General features: G+C 30.5%; 6 protein-coding genes across 6 annotated transcripts; 2 read left to right on the forward strand and 4 right to left on the reverse strand.

The window, feature by feature from the left end:
- Positions 1 to 349: 349 nt before the first annotated feature.
- Positions 350 to 2,035, forward strand: SNF6 (Snf6p; the record flags this gene model as incomplete). The annotated part of the gene is made up of 1 exon (XM_046080275.1): positions 350 to 2,035. The coding sequence occupies one exon, from the start codon at positions 350 to 352 to the stop codon at positions 2,033 to 2,035; it is 1,686 nt and encodes a 561-aa protein (XP_045935523.1).
- A 326-nt stretch (positions 2,036 to 2,361) lies between these two features.
- On the reverse strand, positions 2,362 to 5,553 carry GPI13 (mannose-ethanolamine phosphotransferase GPI13; the record flags this gene model as incomplete). The annotated part of the gene is made up of 1 exon (XM_046080276.1): positions 2,362 to 5,553. One exon carries the CDS (start codon positions 5,551 to 5,553, stop codon positions 2,362 to 2,364), a length of 3,192 nt encoding a protein of 1,063 aa, XP_045935524.1.
- Positions 5,554 to 8,887: 3,334 nt separating this feature from the next.
- On the reverse strand, positions 8,888 to 10,138 carry SCDLUD_001355 (uncharacterized protein; the record flags this gene model as incomplete). Its single annotated transcript, XM_046076834.1, has 1 exon — positions 8,888 to 10,138. One exon carries the CDS (start codon positions 10,136 to 10,138, stop codon positions 8,888 to 8,890), a length of 1,251 nt encoding a protein of 416 aa, XP_045935525.1.
- Positions 10,139 to 11,422: 1,284 nt separating this feature from the next.
- On the reverse strand, positions 11,423 to 13,600 carry FRA1 (aminopeptidase P; the record flags this gene model as incomplete). Its single annotated transcript, XM_046080277.1, has 1 exon — positions 11,423 to 13,600. The coding sequence occupies one exon, from the start codon at positions 13,598 to 13,600 to the stop codon at positions 11,423 to 11,425; it is 2,178 nt and encodes a 725-aa protein (XP_045935526.1).
- A 754-nt stretch (positions 13,601 to 14,354) lies between these two features.
- Positions 14,355 to 17,516, forward strand: NPR3 (Npr3p; the record flags this gene model as incomplete). Its single annotated transcript, XM_046080278.1, has 1 exon — positions 14,355 to 17,516. One exon carries the CDS (start codon positions 14,355 to 14,357, stop codon positions 17,514 to 17,516), a length of 3,162 nt encoding a protein of 1,053 aa, XP_045935527.1.
- A 512-nt stretch (positions 17,517 to 18,028) lies between these two features.
- On the reverse strand, positions 18,029 to 20,575 carry RIM4 (Rim4p; the record flags this gene model as incomplete). Its single annotated transcript, XM_046080279.1, has 1 exon — positions 18,029 to 20,575. One exon carries the CDS (start codon positions 20,573 to 20,575, stop codon positions 18,029 to 18,031), a length of 2,547 nt encoding a protein of 848 aa, XP_045935528.1.
- Between the last annotated feature and the right edge of the window lie 1,125 nt (positions 20,576 to 21,700).

Genomic DNA, 21,700 nt, shown 5'->3' on the forward strand with positions numbered 1-21,700 from the left:
CCTTTGATGATTTGTTATTTTTCCTTTTCTTATTTTGTGTTAATGTTTATATTTTCTTATTTACATTTTATCTCAATTTGGAAAAAATGAAAGATAAATATATTAAAGTTACAAACACACAAATAAATTTATATCCGATGGACATCCGGTCATTGTTGTAAAAATTACAATATCCGCAATTTTTTTTTTTTTTTTTTTTTTTTTTTTTCCTTTAAAAATCAAACTTGGTCCGTAACCTTAAGCTTTGAACACAAAACATGATCTTGAATAAAAATTATAAAAGACACAGTTTGATACATCGAAACACGTGTCGGAGAGGAAGACATAGCCAAAAAGGAAAAAAAGAATTATGGCACCTTATATATCCAAGAAAAAAAGAGGGGCTCATTCGGGCAGGGGCAAAAACGTTTCCTCCAATATTACAGGTCATTCTAATTCTTATTCCAACAGTTCAACGGTTAATTCTGCCGCTGCTATGAAGAGGAGAGAGCTTCAAATGAACAGAGTTCAAAGGTTAAAAGCAGAGAATGTTATTGATTTAGTACATGATGAGATCGACACTATGCCTTTTAGGAACTATATTGTTTTAAACTTTATCAAGTCTGGGAGATTAATGGATGCATTAACCACTACTCCTGTACCTATAAACAGAATTGAAACTAACCCCATATTTCCCGCTTGTGAGCCCCAAAATAAAAAATATTTGACCAATAATCTTGAAGATATGAAGACCACGTTGCGATACTTGAGAAAAGAAGTAGACGATCTGAAAGTCATGCAATCGGAGAACCAAAATTTAACTTTTGATGATGACAAGTTTTATGAACATGAGATTGGAAAATTGAATGCTCTTCTCAACGAAAATAATGAAACATCTAAAGATATAGATGATGTAATTTACGATATTAAAAGTCATTATAAATGTCGTTTAACATCCAATTATATTAATGAGTATAAGCTGAAATTTAGTAATTTACGAGGCAATTTCGATGAAGCGTCCGCAACTTACTGGCAAGTCGAATACCCACAGTATTTAAAAGCTATGGAAGAACATAAACAAGCACTAAAAAGACAAAAGGAGTTATTGGAACAGCAAAAAAGAGACCAAGAAGAATTGCAAAGGTTAAAATTGCAAGATGAGACTGAACTAAAAATGCAACAAGAACAGAAAAGAACTCAATTACAACAACAACTAGCGGGTGTAGAAAATATACCAATCCCTTTATCATTCAATTCTCAATTGCAAGGCAATATTTATAGTAATGTGTCAATACCGACAACTGTAGCAGCTCCAATGACCTCTGTACCTTCAACAAGTGAAATTAATCTTAACGGCACCAATAATCAACTTCTATCACGGCAACAATCACAAATACAGTTAAACCCAGCATCTCAACAAAACGATCCCGTAAAATTTACAGCTCCTTTGGCCAGAATACAACAGCAAGAGCAAAGAATTTCCCCTGGTACTCAGCAGCAACAACAGCACCAACAGCAACACCAACAGCACCAACACCAACAGCAGCAAGAGCAAGAGCACCAACAGCAACAGCAGCAGCAGCAGCAACAACAACAACAACAACAACAACAACAACAACAACAACAACAACAACAACAACAACAACAACAACAACAACAACAACAACAACAACAACAACAACAACAACAACAACAACAACAACAACAACAACAACAGCAACAACAGCAACAGCAACAACAACAACAGCAGCAGCAAGAGCAACAACAACAGCAGCAAGAGCAACAACAACAACAGATACAACAGATACAATTAAATCAGCATCAAATACAACCTCAAGTGGACCAGCAACCCCAAAATTTACAAATAACTTCGAGTACTGGGACTGTTAGGAGTAATGTTACTGCTTCTATCACAACAAATAATTCGGGGAGCGTATTGGATAATTCCGTTGAAGGATTTTTTAATGAATTTAGTGGTGCCTTTGATAATGACAATGACAATGCTACTGATTTTGGTAGAGGTGAATTTGACGATATGGATCCTGCTTTTTTCTAAAAAAAAACAAAAATAAATTTTTTTTATTTTTGTTTTTTTATAGTTGTAACTTATTAAAATTTAATAATAACCTACAATTCCCTCCTGATAAATAAGCCTATATAAATAGACATGTTTTGCTCTAATAGAGGGCAGTGTAAGATATAAAATATTGTAATATTGTTTTAGATTACATATGCCTTCTTTTTTTTTTTTTTTTTTTTTTTTTTTTTTTCTTTTTCAATATACAAATATAGATATATATATATATATATTTAGGGAGAAAAGGGACAACGTAAATTTACACACAGTAAAATGCAAACTCAATGGAAACAAAAGCCTTGTAATCATTTCCAGAAAATGTTGTTAACTTGTCTAATAACTCTCCCTGAAGCAAACCCGACAGTGATGAATATTATCACAAACTGTGTAATAATCAAACACACACATGCAAACATAAATCTGGGGCAGAAAATTTTCCAAACCATTAAATGTCTTCTAAAGTGAGTAACCCAAGCAAAACTACTCAAACACAAAACAGTATTGTAGATTAACAACATTCCACAGTTTGATACGATTCTTGCTAATAAAGTTTGTGGTTTTAATACCCCTGGTGGCTGCTTCCATAATGTCAATAACGCAATGCTAATACTTACAAGTATGAATGGACCAAATGTATTCATTATTAAGCCCAAATGTGTGAATGGAAAAGATACTTTTTCAGTTAAAATAAAGCCCATATCCCATTGTATAGAAGGGATTGTAGCTTGGTGGCCTGTAGTGAAAAAGTTTTGATAACTTACTAATCCTAAAGCAACAGGTCCTACCAAATTTTCCTTTAATTTCAAAAGATCAAAAATTTCCAAAATGCTTAACAGCTGGTTGACCATCAAAAATAAAGATAACTGTGCTAGAGGTTTGTTGAATAAAAAAACGCATATTAGAAAATTAATAACTAGCAAAAAGAATTGGGAACCATAGACATTAGAATATCCCAATATGGTAGCTTGGGGACTCTTCAAATCTGTGTTTTTGATGTCTAATTTGATACATGTTGGTCCCATAGCCCAGCCAATATTTAGCGCTATGATGGAAAGACCTACTATAATTCTACTTAAAGTGAACTTCCAGACAGTTATATCAAAAGGAATTGGTCCTACATTATTTTCGTACCAATATATGCCCCAGTATACAAAGTTTAAAAATAATGCGCTTTTTAAAAATTGGCCAATCCAAATGGGTGCAGCCGCTTGATAGGAGCTAGATACATTGTAGTAGCCCTTGATGCAGTTTGGTAGAAACCAAATTAGCAAGAAGCATAAAAATAAACACCACCACGAATAGTTATTTGCATTAAGAAAAGTTGGCTTGCATTGTAGGCCTTGTTCTTCTCGACAAACGGTTATAGTCGATGCCAACCTAGTGGCCAAGATTATTATTAAAGAATGATAAGCGCCTATGATTCTAGCAAACTTGCCCAAGGGTAGGGTATCTGATTTTGAAATAGTTATTTGATCATTATTATTATTATCATGAATTTTAGAATCAACGTGCGATATGTTTGCAAGCTTGTTATTGTACGTATTTAAACGGTTTGACTGAACATCAGCAGAATTAATATCGGTGGTAGTCATTTCCATTTCTTTTCTTGAAGTTTGTTGTTCAGGATTCGATGCAGACAATAAAGCGTTTGTTGAGGCTCTTTTTGGGGCAAATGTAAACTCGTATAAACTTAAGAACCCAACAGTGGTTAGAAGAAATGCCACAATTCTATCTTCCCAGATTGTGAAGGAATTAGATGTAAAACAAAGAGCGTGTAGAGTAATCATAACAGCACCAACTCTGGACCAATAATCGTTCAAATCTTCGGCAAATTTCACGAACATCCATTTCAAGTTATATCTATCAAATATCGGAATACAGCACCCAACAACAATACCAATGACCAACGCAAATAGTGTACACCAAACCCAATTATCTAAAAAACTTGGTTGTTGTAAGATTTGGAAAATTGAATTTAGACTGACAATACTAATGATACACATTAAAAATATAGATGGAACAAATTCGTGACACATTTGGCCAACAACAATTGATGGAATTAACTTTGTTATGACAATAATTAGCACCAAGGACACGGCTAAAATACCAATACCAATACCAACACTGACCAAATCGAATTTAGCCCATTTTTCTTTGCAATTTTTCAAGAAAAGTTTTTGATAATTGATACCGTCACTTAGCTTGTAGTATTGGGTTAACTTGGTTAAAACATCCTTATTAGAAATAACTTTGCTAACATTTTGGTAGGTATAAAGCTGGTCTAATGTTTGTTTATTGGCTACTTCAACATCTACAACCTCTTTGATTGGCCAGCCCAAATTATTAAATGGAATTGGTAACCCCAATAAGTGGGCAAAAGTTGGTACCAAATCTATTTGGTCGACCGTGACTGTTTGACGGTGGTTATTATGGGCATTGTTTGATGACGAAAATATTTTATTGGGAGAGTATATAAATAGGGTACTTTCCAATTCGTCCTGAGAATCCCCACCATGGTTGCCTGTATGATCCATCCCATGATCGCCCATGATAAACAAAACTGTATTTTCATCTATGGATGGTATGAGCCGGTTTGCCACAAAGTCGTTCATCTCTTGTAACTTATTGCTCATTTCATAGTGATTAGGACCGTGCTTATGTCCTACATGATCGACACCCAACATATGACCTATCAAAACATCCCATTCATCATTTTTCTGTTTTTGGAACAAATATTCGTTAAAAAAGTCCATGACGCCTCTATCAACGGTTTGCAAGTCCCAGACATTTAAGGATTCAAAAAATTGACTTTTATCTAATAGATAGGGATTGAAAAGGGCATCCCAGGTATCATCACCAGTAAATAAAACACGCTTGTCATTAAGATATAATTGTTTAATTAGATTATCTTCTGTTATGATTTCACCATTAAAATTAGACCCTGCATCAATAAAAGTTGGCAAAGAGCCAGTTGTTAGCCCCTTTAATCTTTGTAGTGTGGTTGTTGGTGGATCAGCCATAAACTTGAATAAAAAGGAGTTATCGGTATTATATAATGCAGTAAACTTATTTTGCCAAGGGTATAAGCATTGTTTTGGTTCTACGGGTACTACAAAATCATATCTTAATGCATCTATAATTAGTACAACAGCTTTATCGAAAGTCGGTGGTTTTAAAACGGTTTCTAAGTTAGAGACATCGTCGATCACATGTCTTGTTAAAAGAAACCCTTTTGCAAAAAAGCAAATGGAAATAAATTGCAATAGGCCCAAAAAAAATAATAAAATGATGTATTTGGTATGTGTTATTCTGAACCTGGATATACGATGTTTATAAAATCTCAATTCCTCGCTTTCTTGTCTTGTACTGGGTATTTTACTCAAACTCATGGATTTCCTTACATATTGTTCATCTAGTATGTCCTGTTTGAGCTTTTTATTGTTGGTGGTGGGGTTAAGGGTAGTAGAACTAGTCTTTGGCTGGTTACTGTTTGGCATTTAGGAGGATGTGAGTTTTGTTTTTATATTTATTAGTTAATGGATAGACTAGATAATGAAAACTAGTTGGAACAATGATAATAATAATAGTAATCAAAAAAAAAAAAGAAAAACCTTTTTCTTTTTTCTTTCTTTCTAGTTGAATCATTTTAGAAATAATGTAATGTGGCTTACCCGACGTTTATAACAAAGCGGAAAAAAAAGAATTAACCAAAAAGGGAAATTTCTAAAGACAATTATTTACCTGTGAGATATCCGTATAGATCCGTAAATGTTGCGGACTATGGTAATATAACCTATTTGCTTTGATTCGTATTTTGTTAGTGCTGTGGGTTTATATTATATATATATATAATTTTAACAGTGATCATTTTCTTATCTTTCTGAGACAACGTGTAGAAACAATATCGTCAATTTTTTGTGTTAGTTTTAGTTTTTATGTGGATTATTTTTTTTTTTTTTTTTTTTTCGTTTCTGCTCTCGTGTTTTCTTCAACTTGTGTATTATTATTTACAAAAATCCCTTGTAAGAGCGGTGATATCATAAAATAAAAAATGATTCTGACTCCTTTTATCCTTGTTTTATTTTGTTTGTTTTTAAGTAATAATCACCAGAAGATCTTTTACAGTGGCAATGCTAAACAACAATAGCTACAAATATTTATTCCTTTATTAATACTGCTAATCTCTCTCCAATTATTATTTAGAACAAAAAAAAAAAAAAAAAACACGAGCTACTTACAACCATGATAGCACCGCACAGTAACTAAAGCAGGTGTCTTGTTACAAATTTGCTTTAATAATAAAACTATGTAACTAGTAAGAAATTAACGTAGATGGAAAATATGTTTATACATTCTAATTTTATTTTTCTAATAAAAAATTAAGTGAAATAATCGAGCAAATAAAAAACAAGATAAATGAAAATGATAAATAAGAAAATAGATTGGGACATATTTTTTTATTTTTCAATCATTGCCACATTCTCCTTAAAAGCATTAAAATAAAAATAATAAATGCAAAATTCTTCAAATACCACCAAAGTATTAAAAAAAAAATACATTCTTGTCACATAGTGGATCACCCTCTTTCTGTGAGTGGGTAAGTTATTTTTGTATTTGTATTATATATTTATATATACATAGAAAATGCCCAGTTATCAGCGGGTAGCGTCCATTATCAATGGCCAATAAAGCCATTTTTATATGGTTTTAGAAGTGTAAGATAACATTATCGAAAATACCCTGGGTTTTTATTTGACTGTTTCTATTGTTTTTTTTTTTTTTTTTTTTTTTTTATAAATAAAATTAAAAAATTTAATACAGATTTTACGAATGGAATTTGTAGCAGAGTAAATTTAAAATCACTCAACCAATTGGGAGCAAAATAAAATACATTTTTTTCTATTATGCTTTTTGTTTATGCGTACTAATTTTTTATTTTTTCGATATTTTTATTTACGACTTTGTAACGATTTACGGTACGTTTTGTTTCTATATGAAGATTTCTAACCAGAATAGGAATGTATAATCAACTTGCTCTTTGTTTTTATTTTTACCCTCTCATGCCGAAATTTAATACCAAAAAACAACCATTAGTATTTATTGAATTTTTTTTTTTTTTTTTTTTTTTTTTTTTTATATACGGATAGCTATGTGGGTATATAGTTACGATGAGGGATCACAACCATATTTATTTTATGTGTCGAAAAAAAAACTGTAAATGAAAAAAAATAGTACATTATATACCACAATCCACCTTTTTATTTCCTATTTAGATTTAAAGTATAAGATTTTGAACCTTTTAAACAAAAAATTCAATACAAAAAAACAATCTGTACTCAACTTTCTTATGTTTACTTCCTTTTTATCCAATCCTTATTAATTTTTTACCGATTACAAATTGTAAACCATCAGGACTGGAAAACTGTGTAACTTTCTCGTCTCCCTTTTTTTTTTTTTTTTTTTTTCAATTTTTAATTTTCAATTTTAAATTTTTTTCTAATTACCTCGAGGAAGTTTAATATGTTTATTTTTCCTAGCTTGAACTTTTTTTTTTTTTGCTTGAATAAATATTATATCCAACTTTTTTGTAGTATTTATAATTAAAGTATCCTATATGGCTTACAATTTTCAATTCTCTTCTAATGACACAATTCAACATACTGTAACATATGGCGTCTCAATAAGTTTGGTCAGTTCATTAAACACATGTTTTTTTTTATGCTGTGTTATTTATTGACCGTAAAATCAAGCACGTGACAAATATCCATTTTAATACCGAAAAAAACGTGTCATTAAATCAGATTACTGAAACCAAGCGTAATATTAATTTTTTCTATACATGCTGTCAAAATAAAAATAAATAATAAAAGTACTGTTGTGATGAAAGCTGAATTAATAGATCAATGTTGCCTTTATATATGTTTGTTCAGTGACAATTAAACTTAATTAAAATGGTGGTGGCCTTAAAGATTATCTAACTAGTCAAAAATTAATGTACGCCATTATAGACACTCACATGCAAAGACGCGGACATATGCACATACAAATCTATATGGCTAAAATACCATTGTCGTATTAAAATTTATCATCTAGTCTTCATTTATATTCAACAAAAAGAAAATATAAAGGGCAAGAAGTTAGTTATTAATTGGTAAACTACATTTTAAAAAAAAAAACGGAAAGTTTGTGTTTCATGCTTGGCTCTACAATAAGCAAAATATTCTGTTTCCAGCGATGTATTTTTCTCTAACCCAAGTCATCTTAATCCTATCCACCAAGAACAAATAATTTTTTACCATTATTATTATGTCTCATTCAAATAATTTGAATAAGTAACATATATATATTATAACGTTATATAAATCAGTACTTTTATTCTATCTTATTATACAAATATACTATACACTAAAGTCTGAACGCTGTAGATTCAAAAAAAAAAGAAAAAAAAAATACATGGAAAGATCATCTCCACTTCAATATTACCTGACATTATAGATATAATAGCAATTACTGTTTAGATTATTTGATATTAGTTCTGTAGATTTTACTGTTCAGCTGTTCCCGAAAAAATGCCCATAAAACAATATCTTATCCTCCTTTTTCCTCCTCTATTTCATTTCACTTTATAAAAGACAGAAAAGTTTTTCCATTTAAAAACTTTTTTATTTATTATTTTTTTTCTCATGACATATAATGTTGAGACCTCTATTTTAATTCATTCCAATTTATATTTTATTCTATTTTATTTCGTGTATTTTATTTTTTTTTTTTTTTTTAGTTCATTTGAAAACATCTTTTGGTCACGTTTTGATACATATGACCTTCCTAATTTTAATTTAATACCCATATATCGTTATCATCATCACTTACAATGCTACTACGTTTCCTATAGCTTTTAGTTATGGGATCCATAGTTGTAGTTATTGATTTGTTATAATTAGTATTTTTATCTTTGGGCTTTTTACTGTTACTTGAATTATTATTATTATTATTATTAGCCAAGTGAAAAGATTTATCATTAATGCTGTTGTTTTGTTTCTGGCCCCACAAAATTTTATGTTGAAATCCACTTAAAGTGCAGTAAATGGTAATTGGATCATTTATATTGGCCACAAGAAAAAGTTTCATATTGTTTTTATATCTTGGATAACAAATTTTTTTTTTAATATCTTCTATTGAATTCAAGTTGGAGGAAAAAGGGATGATTTCCATCTTAATTAAAGAATTTTTATTCTTTCTATGGATCCTAACAAATGCAAACTCTTTGGCTTTAAATGGATTTAAATCAAACTGATTATTGGAACAAAAACTTAGCGGGACTGTTGTATGTGTATCTGAAGTAACTAAACAGTGTATTAGTTTTGGTACTATTGATTCGAATTTTGACATTGTAGTTATACTTAAGGAGTTTTTTAAATAATTAATGTTTTTATTCAAACTCAATTTAGTATTGTTTATGCTGTAGTATATGTTATCGGCAACATTTTCCTTCGAGTCCTTTCTATAGCAATAAACATTAATATGTTTATTAATATGGGTATTGTTCGTGCCCATAGTGTTTGCAGTAGAAGCATCCCCTACAAGGATATTCCCTTCTTTGTCAGCGTTATTGGTAGTATCAAAATAATAGTAATTGTTGTTGACAGCAGCGGTTGAGTTATTATATGTATTATTGGTAGGATAATCAGTTATGTTTTTCATATATATAAGAAATTCATAAACATTATTAAAGGCGAAAAGCTGTACCTTTAGTTGCAAAGTCACTGGTCTGCCTTGGTTATTACTTTTGTTATTACTATTACTTCTATCGTTGTTGTTACTGGGATTATTTTCGGTTTTTGGATTATTATCGATGTCATTATGATATTGTTGTGTCGTAGGTTCTGGGTTATGTTGCAGCGATGAGGTAGTCAAAATGTTTACTTTCATGTTGGTAATGTTGGTATTATTACTATTATTAGCTAGTGTATTTATTAGTGGAGTAAGATGTGATTTATTTGTGGTCAATTCTTGTATTTTAACAAATGTTGGTAATTCGATTTTATTATTGGTATTTTCTGAATACGAATATCTTTTACACATTCTGAATCATTGCTGTTTTTTTTTTTTTATATATTTCCAAATTTCTATTTTGTCTTGGCTATTAAACTTTTATTAAAAAAAAAAGAGAAAAGAGAAAAGAAAAGAAAAAAGAAAATAAGAACAATGTTTAAATTCAAGGGAAGCTATTATATATACAAACAAATAATGTAAATAAGTAAAAGCAGAGCGCGAGAAAGCATAATGCAAATCGGTGTTTTTATTTGATTTTTTTTATTTTTTTATTTTTTTTTTATTTTCTTTGAACAGAAAAAAAATAAAGTGAATTTTTTTTTTTTTTTTTTTTTCATGCAGCTTGTGATATAAACAGTACAGCTTTAGCATAGGGCTATTGTTTGATTTCAATTTGTTTGTGGTGACGAAAAAAAAAAAAATTAAGTCAAATATTTTTATTTCAATTTTCTTTTTTAAATTACAGATAATTTAATCATACAGTCATAAAAATGTGATTTATTTCTTTTTTTTTTTGTTTATGTTTTAAAAAGAAAATGTTCTAGGTCTCTTATATAGCACATTCAATCTAACGTAGTTTATCGTTTATTGCAGTATATTGTTTGAAGCTGTTTTAATTTGTTGTAATTTGTTGTAATTTTTTAGTTTTTTTTTAATTTTGTTTTATTTCGTTTTTATTTCGTTTTATTTTCGGAAAAACTTAAAAACACACAAACAAAGGGAACAAGGAACAACCGTGGCGTTTGATATATTACACTACGTATATTACTTATCATATTACTAAAAAGGGAAAAAGATACAGAAAAATAAAAATTTATAACAAAATTACAACAAAATAAATTTCACTATGAACGGTATTGTTTGTTTTAAACTATTAAAAGAAATGTTAGAAAAATTACATAGATTATTAACAATTAAATAGCTTAGATAATGGTAAGCAGAGCCTTTGATTAAAGTATAAATAACTTTAGCACCTCAAAGGGGGAAAAAAAAAAAAAAAAAAAAAAAAAAAAAACAGGAGATGTAGAATCTCACACTGCCATCTATCATATTTTACTTGTATTTTTTTTTCTTCGTTCTTCCCAATTCTTCTCATTCCTTTAAGCCCCTATTTCCGACTGTATTTTCGCTCTGGCTTAAACCATAAACAAAAAAAAAAAAAAAAAAAAAAAAAAGAAAAATTCATTCTATACAAAACACTCGCTATTATATTCATCTCTCCTTTTATTTTGTTTTTGTTTTTTTTTTTTTTTCTCTTTTTCCATCCTTAGTGCAAACACATCAAATAAAACATCCATCTATTTTTTTTTTTTTTTACTTAATTTTACTGGTTTCTCTCTTTAACCATTTATAAGCCAAACTTTGCGGTTGTAAAAATGGGACAATCGAAGCCCAAACTCTGGTATGATATTCATTAATCTGTCTTTTTTCCTCACTTGTTAACATCTTAACATTAATTAATTTCTTACAATACGGAACCAGCGTCAAGTTTTCAAATTTCAAAAACCCTTTATCACCAAATTTCAAATCAGTTTTAACAACTAGCATATCGTTTTCAATTCTAATACCATACTCACCATCCTTATAATACCCAGGTTCGTTGGTAATTATATTCCCTTCTTTAAGTGGAAATTCAACCAAGTGAGGTCTAAATCCAATACCAATAGGTCCCTCGTGCACATTTAAATACGATCCTACCCCGTGTCCTGTCCCGTGTCTGTAATCTAAGCCTTGGCTCCACAAAAATTGCCTAGCAATAACATCAATATTGTAACCACTAGTACCTTCTGGAATTATCAACCTCTCCAAAGCTAAATTACCTTTTAAAACTAAAGTGTAATTATCAATCTCTTCTTGTTTTGGCTCGGTAAAATGAAATGTTCTGGTAATATCAGTGGTCCCCTCCAAAAACTGAGATCCAGAATCACATAGATATATCTTAAGTGGATCAATCATACTACAATTCTCTTCGCTTGGTGAATAATGAATAATAGCCGCATTACTACCAGTTGATGAAATCGTTTCAAAGGAATTGCCCCTAAAATTACTTTGCGTTTCTCTTATACTAGTTAATTTACAACTAGCCTTATATTCATCAATCAAACTCTGTTTTTTGACCAATTCATTTTCCAACCATGAAAAATATTGGACCAAAGCAACACCATCTTTGACTTGCGCTTTGCGGGCATTACATATCTCAGTATGATTTTTCACGGCTTTGAAAACTTCTAATGGCGACTCAATGGCCCGATAATAATTGTTTTTCAATTTATTAACAATGGCCCAACTACTGTTGTTTGGTATCAATATGGATGAACTTTTGTTACCAGCAATAGTATTTGTGCTAGCAGTATTATTGGTAGCGGATAAGCGTTCCAACTCTTTCCAAAAATCGTTGTATGGCTTAACTATAATATTATTCCTAGCAAAATATTCTTTTATCTCAGAGCTGTATTCATTATCAGTATATAAGAGCGTGTCTTTACACGTAACAATCAAATAAGAATAAAAAACGGGGTTATAGTCAATATCCTCGCCTCTAAGGTTGGTAAACCAGCTAATCTCATCTAAGGCAATAGAAATAAAGGTTGGCGAAGAATCAGAAACCATACCATTTTTGTGTTTTTCATCTAGATATTTAAGCAATCTATTACGTTTTTCCACAAAAGGTTCCCCTGCAAACTTTTCTTCGTCCAGCATGAAAAGTGGTTTCAAAGCCCTTGAAGGAGCATCTTCAAACTGGTCCCAAATCAAATCAATCAAATTTGTCTCGACAGGGACCAACTCGACACAGTTATTGTAGTCTTTATCTTCAATTAATTTTTGGAACTTACTAACTTCAGCAATAGTAATCAATTTTGGATCAATCCCGATCTTCAACTTTTTCTTGGAATTGCCCAAACCTTTGCTCATTTCATAGGCCTCGTTTACACACCATTCTTCCCATGTTGTCTTATCAACTCCTTGTCTCAGCAACGACCAGTTGTAATCCAACTCCTGGGTGGCTTGGTTAAAATACCTACCATCAGTACTCAAAACACATTTCCCCTCTGGAGCATCCAAGTTGAAGTTTAAAACATCACGGGTTATACAAGCAACACCCGCACTACCAGTAAACCCGCTGATAAAAGCTCTTCTTTGATCAGCAAAAGAAACATATTCGGATTGATGTTCATCCTCACTTGGTACTATATAGCAACATAAATCTTTTTTTATCATCTCTTTTCTCAAACTTAATAATCTCTTGGTGGTATTGATGTTTCTTGATGAACATCCAATCTGATCACTTGAATAGACGCTATCTTCGTCGTTTATACTAGTATTGGAGCCTACATTGTAAGGTGTTGTTGATGTCAACAGTGAACTTCTTCTGGATATTTGTCTAAATAAAATAGACCTTCTGGATTGCTGTCTATATAATAGTCCCCTAGAACAGGTACAATTATCACATGGTTTAAAAGGCTGTTTTGCTGTGGTATTACTTGATTTCATCTTAATCGAGCTATAAGACGGTTTTGAAGAAATGGTTGTTGTCATTAATTTTTTCTTGTTCTTTTTATTTCTTGTTTTTTTTTTTCTTTTAACAATAGCAGTAAAAGTAGTTAGGTTTACTCAATCATTTTTTTTTTCTTTCTGTTATGGCTAAATTTCTTTTCTTTTTTTATTGAATTTGAAAAATAAAATAAAATAAAAAAAAAAAAAAAAAAAAAAAAAGGAAATGTTAAATAAAAATTTGCACCCGACTCTTGCTTCCTCCCCCTTAATCTGTCGCCATTTTCCGAGCTTTTTTCTTTTTTATTTTCAGTAGAAATTGACGTACGCCACTCTATCAGTCAAAACCATAAAAACTGTTTTTTTTTTTCGCGCTTTTCTGTGAATTGGGGAACAAAGTCACGAGGATTTCTATATATATATATATCTTTTTTTTTGTTGATTAGACAATTTCGGTCATTCGGTATAATGAATCATATGGACTTGAGGGAAAGTATCATGTGGACTTGAAGGACAAATTATATTTCGGACAAACCTGTATTTTTTTTTTTTTCTTCTTGCTTATCCGCCTGCTCGTTTCCATCTGGAAAATATACAAACGTTAAAAAAGAAAAAAAAGCCAATTAAAAAGCCTTTATCTTCACCACTTAATTGCTTGAACTAATTACTTGACGCTCAAACAAAAAAAAAAAAAAAATGTTCCATAATATCACATTCAAGACAAAAAAAAAATTTGTTAAATACTAAATAATCAATGTTACTCAACATCCCAAATAATTGTTTGGTGGGGATACTTTTAACGGTTACCTCACACTCTGGCCCACAGTTTGTTTACCATTTCCCCCCATCTTCAAACATTATCAAACAGCAAAAGCAACATCGCAGTAACAATGATGATAATCATAACCTTAATACCGCAGATCTATCAACTCTAAATAGCCGAGTCACTGAAAACACCTTCAGCATAAGTTCCAATACTACAGCAACTGCCATGCAAGCTAGTACTAACAGTACCGCAGATAAGTCTGGTTTGGATTATCTTAACAACGAACAAAACGATAATAACATTATATCTGAAAACATATATGATAACGATAATGAAAATGAAGATCCTAACAATAATTTCGATGACCCCGTCAACTACGACGATGATGAATCCGTTTTAACTGATACAGAATTATCTACTGATTATGCCGACTATTCTGACAGTAGCAGTGATGACGATGGTGAGACAGATGACAACCATTCTGTACTTACCGAAGAAGTTAATAGCAGCAACGTTTCAGAGGTGCAGTTCTTTACTGGTACTACTCAAGATGACAGTCAAAATACAAAAAATAGTGTTAATAATGCAAAGAATATCGATGCGCAGAAAATATTCCAATTATTAGAGGATAATACATCTTCAAGTGCCAGCAAGCAGAACTTTAATGTGAAAAATAGACAAACCCTTGATAATAACAGTAATAGTGTCAAAGAAAAACTAAGTAAGAAAAATAGTTTGAAACTAAATGAAAGATTTAAAGCTTCATATACAGAATATGTGGAGGACAATGAGGACAGCAACTATAATCCAGAAGACACAAAATTGTACTCCGATTATTTAACTTATATTGACGATCTATTCCCTTCTGATCAAAAAGTTTTAAGTTCCAAAATATTAAACTATGAACAGGAATTTCTAGCAGAATTCTGTTGTCCTCCCAAGGAAATGTGTAATTCAAGATTTGAATTTACTGTAGATGAACTGTGTTTTTTAAGTTTGCCCTTTCACGTGGACGATGAGGGGAACTGGAGAAAGGGTAAAAATTCTAAAAAAAGAGGTAAAGGTAAAAGCGGTAAAAATAATAAGCACGTCGATAAATTAGATACCACGGAAAGATCATCATTGACTGGTTCTGCTGATGAAAAAAAAAAAAAAAAAAAAAAAGTTGTTGATAAAAATGAAATTACGGATGAAAATGAGATTTATATGTTTAATGTATGTTTTGTGATGAACCCATCATTAGTAGAGTATAATGAACGTGTTGACGATATCTATCATTATATAATTACAAGGTTTTCTTTAATTTTACGTTATGCGCAATCAAAAACAAACTATGTCGGTGAGGAGGTTAATAAAATTTTGAAAATTAGAGAAAAATACCCTATGAGTCAAAATTTATACAAAAAAATTTTAATGCAATCGTCATTAGCAAGGGCCATTACTGATTGTTATAGATATTTAAAGGACAACAAAATAGCAAATTTGGTCATAGACGAGGATAAATTCATCTCCCTACAAATCCCAATCAAAAACGAATTTAGTCATCTTCCCAACGTCAAATTAGACCCCGTCTTAAAAGGCTCATATCTAAGCAGCATTTTGAATAGAAGATTTTTGACAAGAACGAGTTTAGGCAACCATAATAATGATAGTAATGCTAATAGTAATAATGGCGGTGGCGATACCATTCTGGATGATCCCTCTACTAATAACAAAAGCAACGAATTTAATGACTCTGACGAGTATTTGGATTTTGATGAAGTTTATGAAAACGATGATTTACTAGATTATGCCTTGATTTTATTGAAAGACCCCGTTGATATCATTGAAGAGATTAAGGAGGCTTCTTTTGAGAACGATGTCAGCACCATAATAATGACATCATTAATTAAAAACTTAAAACCTACATTACCTTTGAAATATTATAAGCAACTAATTTCTGATATTTTGAACAACACCGATAGTGGGAGCTCAACCATGGCCCAAAATAAAAGTGGGAAACACTTAAAGAACAAAGATGTCAATAGTGATCTTGGGGGTGATAGTGATGATAAATTTGAATTTTCCCCTGAATTTTGTTTAAATATGCTAAGATCATTTGCCTTGCATTTCATGTATTGGAGATATGCACGTGTAATTTTACCAATTTCTTCTCGAAATTCGTATATCGTTTCACCGTTGGCTCCTATATCGGGGAAAACTTTGACAGATTTTGATGTTGATTTTGATTATTATTGTCAGAATAAAATCTCAGAAGAAATAATTATCCCCCCATTAATTTATCAAAATAGTGAAAAATTCATGTCTAAATTCCCCAGCTTACCTAGACTACCCAACTTTTTAGGTCTATTATCTTCAACAACACCTAGGCCATATGGTTCGTATATTCCATCTAAAGATCATAAACCATTGTACCTAAGTGCATTAACTTGGCTTATCAGATATGGTTATGTAACTCAATTATTAACTTTTGTATGGATTAGAGTCGATAAGAAAATAAAACTTGCTGTAGAAGAAGATTTAGAAAAAGAAGGTATTTTGCGTTTTAGGGGAAATGTTAATAATGCTTCTGCTATTACCAATATTAATAATAATAGTAATAGTAATAATGATGGTAATGATGCTAGTAATGGCAATGCTAATAATGATGCTAATAATAATAATAATAATAATAATAATAATAATAATAACGGCAATCATACTAATAATAATGGCAATACTAATAATTATTACTACTTAGATAATAATTCCGAAGGTGGAGCTGGTACAAGAAATACAACCAACAATGCTTACAAAAGTTTGGAACATAACGCTTCTGTTATATCTGCATTAAATATGGAAGTGAAAGAAGAATATGAAGAAGAGGAAGAGGAAGAGGAAGAAGAAGAAGAAGAAGAAGAAGAAGAGGATAATGGATATACAATAATATATGAACCACGTAAAGCAACAGCTATTGAAAAAAGATGGTTATATAAATGTGTTAAGGATCAACCACCTGATATTCAATTTATTTTCCACAAATTATTAAATTATTTTAATGGCAGAACTCCTATGGAATTGATTTTAAATAGAGAACACTTTACCAAACAAGAGTTGAAGAGGTTATTTCAAAATTTAGACAAATATATTGTAGAAGTTAAACACTGGTAGTTATAAATAAATATAAAAATGATACCACTGATGAATATTTCATTTTACGATTAATTACAGTTGTATACATAGAACTTGTGTGTTTGTATCTTTCTAACATGTTAAAAATAAAAATGCATGTATGGATTATTAGTTGAAATCAAAAGGAATTCTACTTTTACTATAACAAAAAAAAAAAAAAATAAAAAGAGATAAAAGAAAAGGAAAAAATAATTAAATATAATAAAATAAGCAGGAAAATAAACAAATAAATGGCCCCCCTCATTTGTACGATTGTACGAACTAATATATAAAAATTAATATTGTTCCCGAGTACATGAGAGTTGACACCGTATATAGAACTTTATTTGTTTCATATCAAGGATACATCTGATAAATAATTATTATTAACATAGAATATATGGTTATATGATTAAAGATGGAGGCTTATAGCCACAAGGAATAAAGGATGAGGACTGGGAGAAATACTAACCAATTATAAAATTCCAGGTTCTATTGAAGTTCAACGTTGATTAGGAAAATTTAGGACTTGTTTCATCTCTTTCAATATTATCGGTATTGATTTCAGATGTGATACCAATGTGTTCATTATTATTCTTGTTTGTATCATAATACTTATTATAAAAAGGTATTATTGGTGATTGAAATTTTGGAAGTAAATATTCCCTACTAGATTTATCAGTAATAGGAATAAATGCATCATAATTTTTTCCCGTATTTCTGGTGCCATTGATACCATTATTACTGATGTCACTGGTGCTTGAGCTGAAAAAATTACCTTTTACATTAAAATCAACTGGTGGTAAAGTTGATGGAGGGGCCGGTGGCAGCATATTACCCACATTGTGTGGTAATACTACCGGAGAGCACGCATAATACATAAAACATTGTTGTGGAGGGATGATATTATTATCAATGCCATTATATCTGTAATTATCGTTTAACTCGTCCAACCAAGGCTCTTTTTTTGTATGAATTTGTTCATTCAAAACAGAGTTCGTTTCGTTACTGATACAATCATTATTTATTAGGCGTGGTGCAGGGGCACAATAATAATATGGATAAAAATAATTTGGGGTGGCTGGCAAAATAGTAGTATCTGTAGAACTATTAATGGCTGGTTTAAATGTAACAGCTGTGCTTGGGTTGAATAAATTTAATCTTTTTTCGGTATCGTCACGTTTAAAGGAAGTGGCCTCAGAACTTTGTAAAGAATTTCCACTGTCACTTTGTTCATCGTCATTATCATCATCATCATATTCCTCTTCTTCTTCTTCCTCATCCTCTTCTTCAGTGCCATCTGCTGTTTTGGACTCCAAATGGTCTTTGTTAAATGTATTGCATCCATTATTAACTAAATTTTCCGGCATAGTGAAATTTTCAAATGGTCTATTAGCAAATGGGAACATTCCATTCATATTAATTAGGTTACCATTAGTATAAGATCCGTCTAAAAACTGGTGTCCAGGAAAAGCATTAAACATCAAGTTTGGTTTGTCTAACATAACCAAATTACCGGTGCTAATGTACTTTCCATGTTCCTTATTGTTGTTGAATAGAAAATTGTTTGGAACTCCATTTAAAAATTGGTTGTTACAAGGATATCTTGGTCCTGTGGAGAAGTTGATGCAACCAGTAGAGGTTCTTCTATTACGATTGTTGTTATTATTATTAACACTAACAGGTGGTGGAGCCAAATTTAGAAATGGCGAATAGGTGTTACTCCTATTTTTATTATAAAACCTTTTGTTATATTCATTGTTATTGTTGTTGTCATTCATGTTATTCCTGGAATGTGTAATCGAAGATTTCCTTTTATAGATTTCTCTATATTGCACATGCATTATTTTATTTTTGATTGTGGCATGGTTTTCTCTTTCTAAAGCAGAAGCAGCAAATTTCTCGCTGGTGTACTTAATAAAGGCAAACTTAGTTTTATTGTCATCTTTAGAATTCAAATTAATTCTGACTATTTCACCGTGGACTGAAAATCTATTATATAGTTCCTGTTTTGTGATATCAAATGGCAATTTACCAATAAAAATAGAAAACCTATCAATATTCAAAAGTGCATCGTTTGCACCGTTACAAACGACAGCGCTAATGTTGGTATTATAATTTGATCCATGTGTACCATTTTTATTTTTCAATTTATTGACCAAATTTTGATAATAGGGAACTTCAATATTTTGAGCCCAATCAACATTCCAAAAAGAATTACTTTTTAACCTTGCATATGCAACAATAGCATCATCTCTATAGGCAAATTGAACAAACCAACCATTTAATTTGTTATTCTTTTTGTTATTGCCAGTGTTTTCATTATTACATGAAACTAATTGTTCTACTTCACCAAAATTTTCCATTAATTTTAAGATACCATGTGAATCTAAACTCTCTTGGTTAAAAGTGGTATTATTCGAAATGTACAAAGTTCTGTTAACTCTGGCAAACTCACAACGAATGTTTCTACCATTCAACAACGAGCCATGACCAAATTTTATAGCTTTTTTCGCATCTTCGTCATTAGTATATTGAACAAAAGCATAAGGTCTATTTTCAATATCTCTTAGTACTTTAACCAAGGATATATGACCAAACTTGTTAAACATCTCTGTAACAGAAACACATAATTCGTCATCAGTTAAAGCCGACGATAAACTGGCAACAAATATGCAGGAAGATGGTCTACTGCGTGGATTTCTACTAACTTTAACATTTCCTGTATTAGCTTCAACTTCTTTTTTCATTGTTTCTTTGTTTGCAGACATAGCAAACTTATTATTTTCCATATATGTGGTTTGAATATTTTTGAGCGCTGTTTTTCCTTTCTTCTCCCCCTCTTCTTCTTCTTCTTCTTCTTCTTCTTCACTTCCTGTACGATTAGTTAAGACATCGTTAGTGGTTATATCATTCGTTATGGTATTCAAATTTGAATGAAGCAGAGATAAGCATGATTCTGTATGTTTTTGCTTTAAACGTAATTCTTTATTAGAAGAAGGTATTGCTTTACTTCCGCGCATAACTGTAGCGGGAATGAATGGAGTGGAATATTGCATTTTTTTTTTTTTTTTTTTAATAGACGCACTCTTAATGTGAAAAAAACAAAGTAAAAAAAATATAGATAGAGATAAATTGCAAAGTTGATTCTTATAGTTAAGTATCAAAAGAGAAATATATATGTATATATTTTTTATCCTTGTTTTATTTTATTATTTTCAGTTTGATTAAAAATGAAGGTAAAGCTTTACTAAATAAAAAAAAAATTAAATAAAAATTAGTAGTAATAATGATAAAGATACACATTATGAAGAACAAGCATATGTATATAATTATCTATAAAGTAATAATAAGGGAATAAAATGATTAATAAATATAAAAATAAATATAAAAGGTAATTATTAAACATTTATTACTCTCCTTTTATATAATTTTTTTTTTTACCTTTTTTTTTTTTTCCTTATGAATCTACAAATATTTTGCCGCCGAGGTTTAACTTGGGAATATACTTTGCTTTCACCCTCTTAGTTGACTTGAATGTGAAAAAGGTGCTGAACGGCGTCTAAGATTATAAATTAAAATATATATATTTATATATGTAACATGTGTCATTGGCGGTAGTAGTAATATTATCTTCAGGTGAGAAGAGAATGGCGATGAGAATAAATAGTACACTCCATATTAAAATAAAAATTAAAAAAAAAAAAAATTATTAGTAACAAATAATACATACTAAAAAAAAAAAAAAAAAAAAAAAAAAACAAGGTATAAGCATATCATATTGGCTACTTTCTAAGTATTACTCTTATTTTTGTTTGGTAATATCATCAAAATGGATTGAAAGTAACCCTCTTTTTCCTTACATCTTTTATATGGAGCCTTGCCATGTAGTCCCTTAGTCTCCACAGTAGTGCTCGTACTGACACAGTTAATTTAAAAAACAAATCACGTATTTATACAAATATACTCACGTTTCAGTATGAATATTATATTGCCTTTTAAAGACAACACCCAAACAATAAATAATTACTAGAGATAAGAACAAGGAGACTTTCACACTATTTAATTGGAAAATATCAAATATGCAAAAAAGCTGATTCTATTGTGATTGTGTGTTACCGTACTATAATTTGCGGAATAGCCTAGAATTAGATCCTTCGCACACTTTAATCGGAAAACAGAAA

Source organism: Saccharomycodes ludwigii, chromosome II (assembly GCF_020623625.1).
Source record: "Saccharomycodes ludwigii strain NBRC 1722 chromosome II, whole genome shotgun sequence".
In the NCBI taxonomy this organism is placed as follows: domain Eukaryota; kingdom Fungi; phylum Ascomycota; class Saccharomycetes; order Saccharomycodales; family Saccharomycodaceae; genus Saccharomycodes; species Saccharomycodes ludwigii.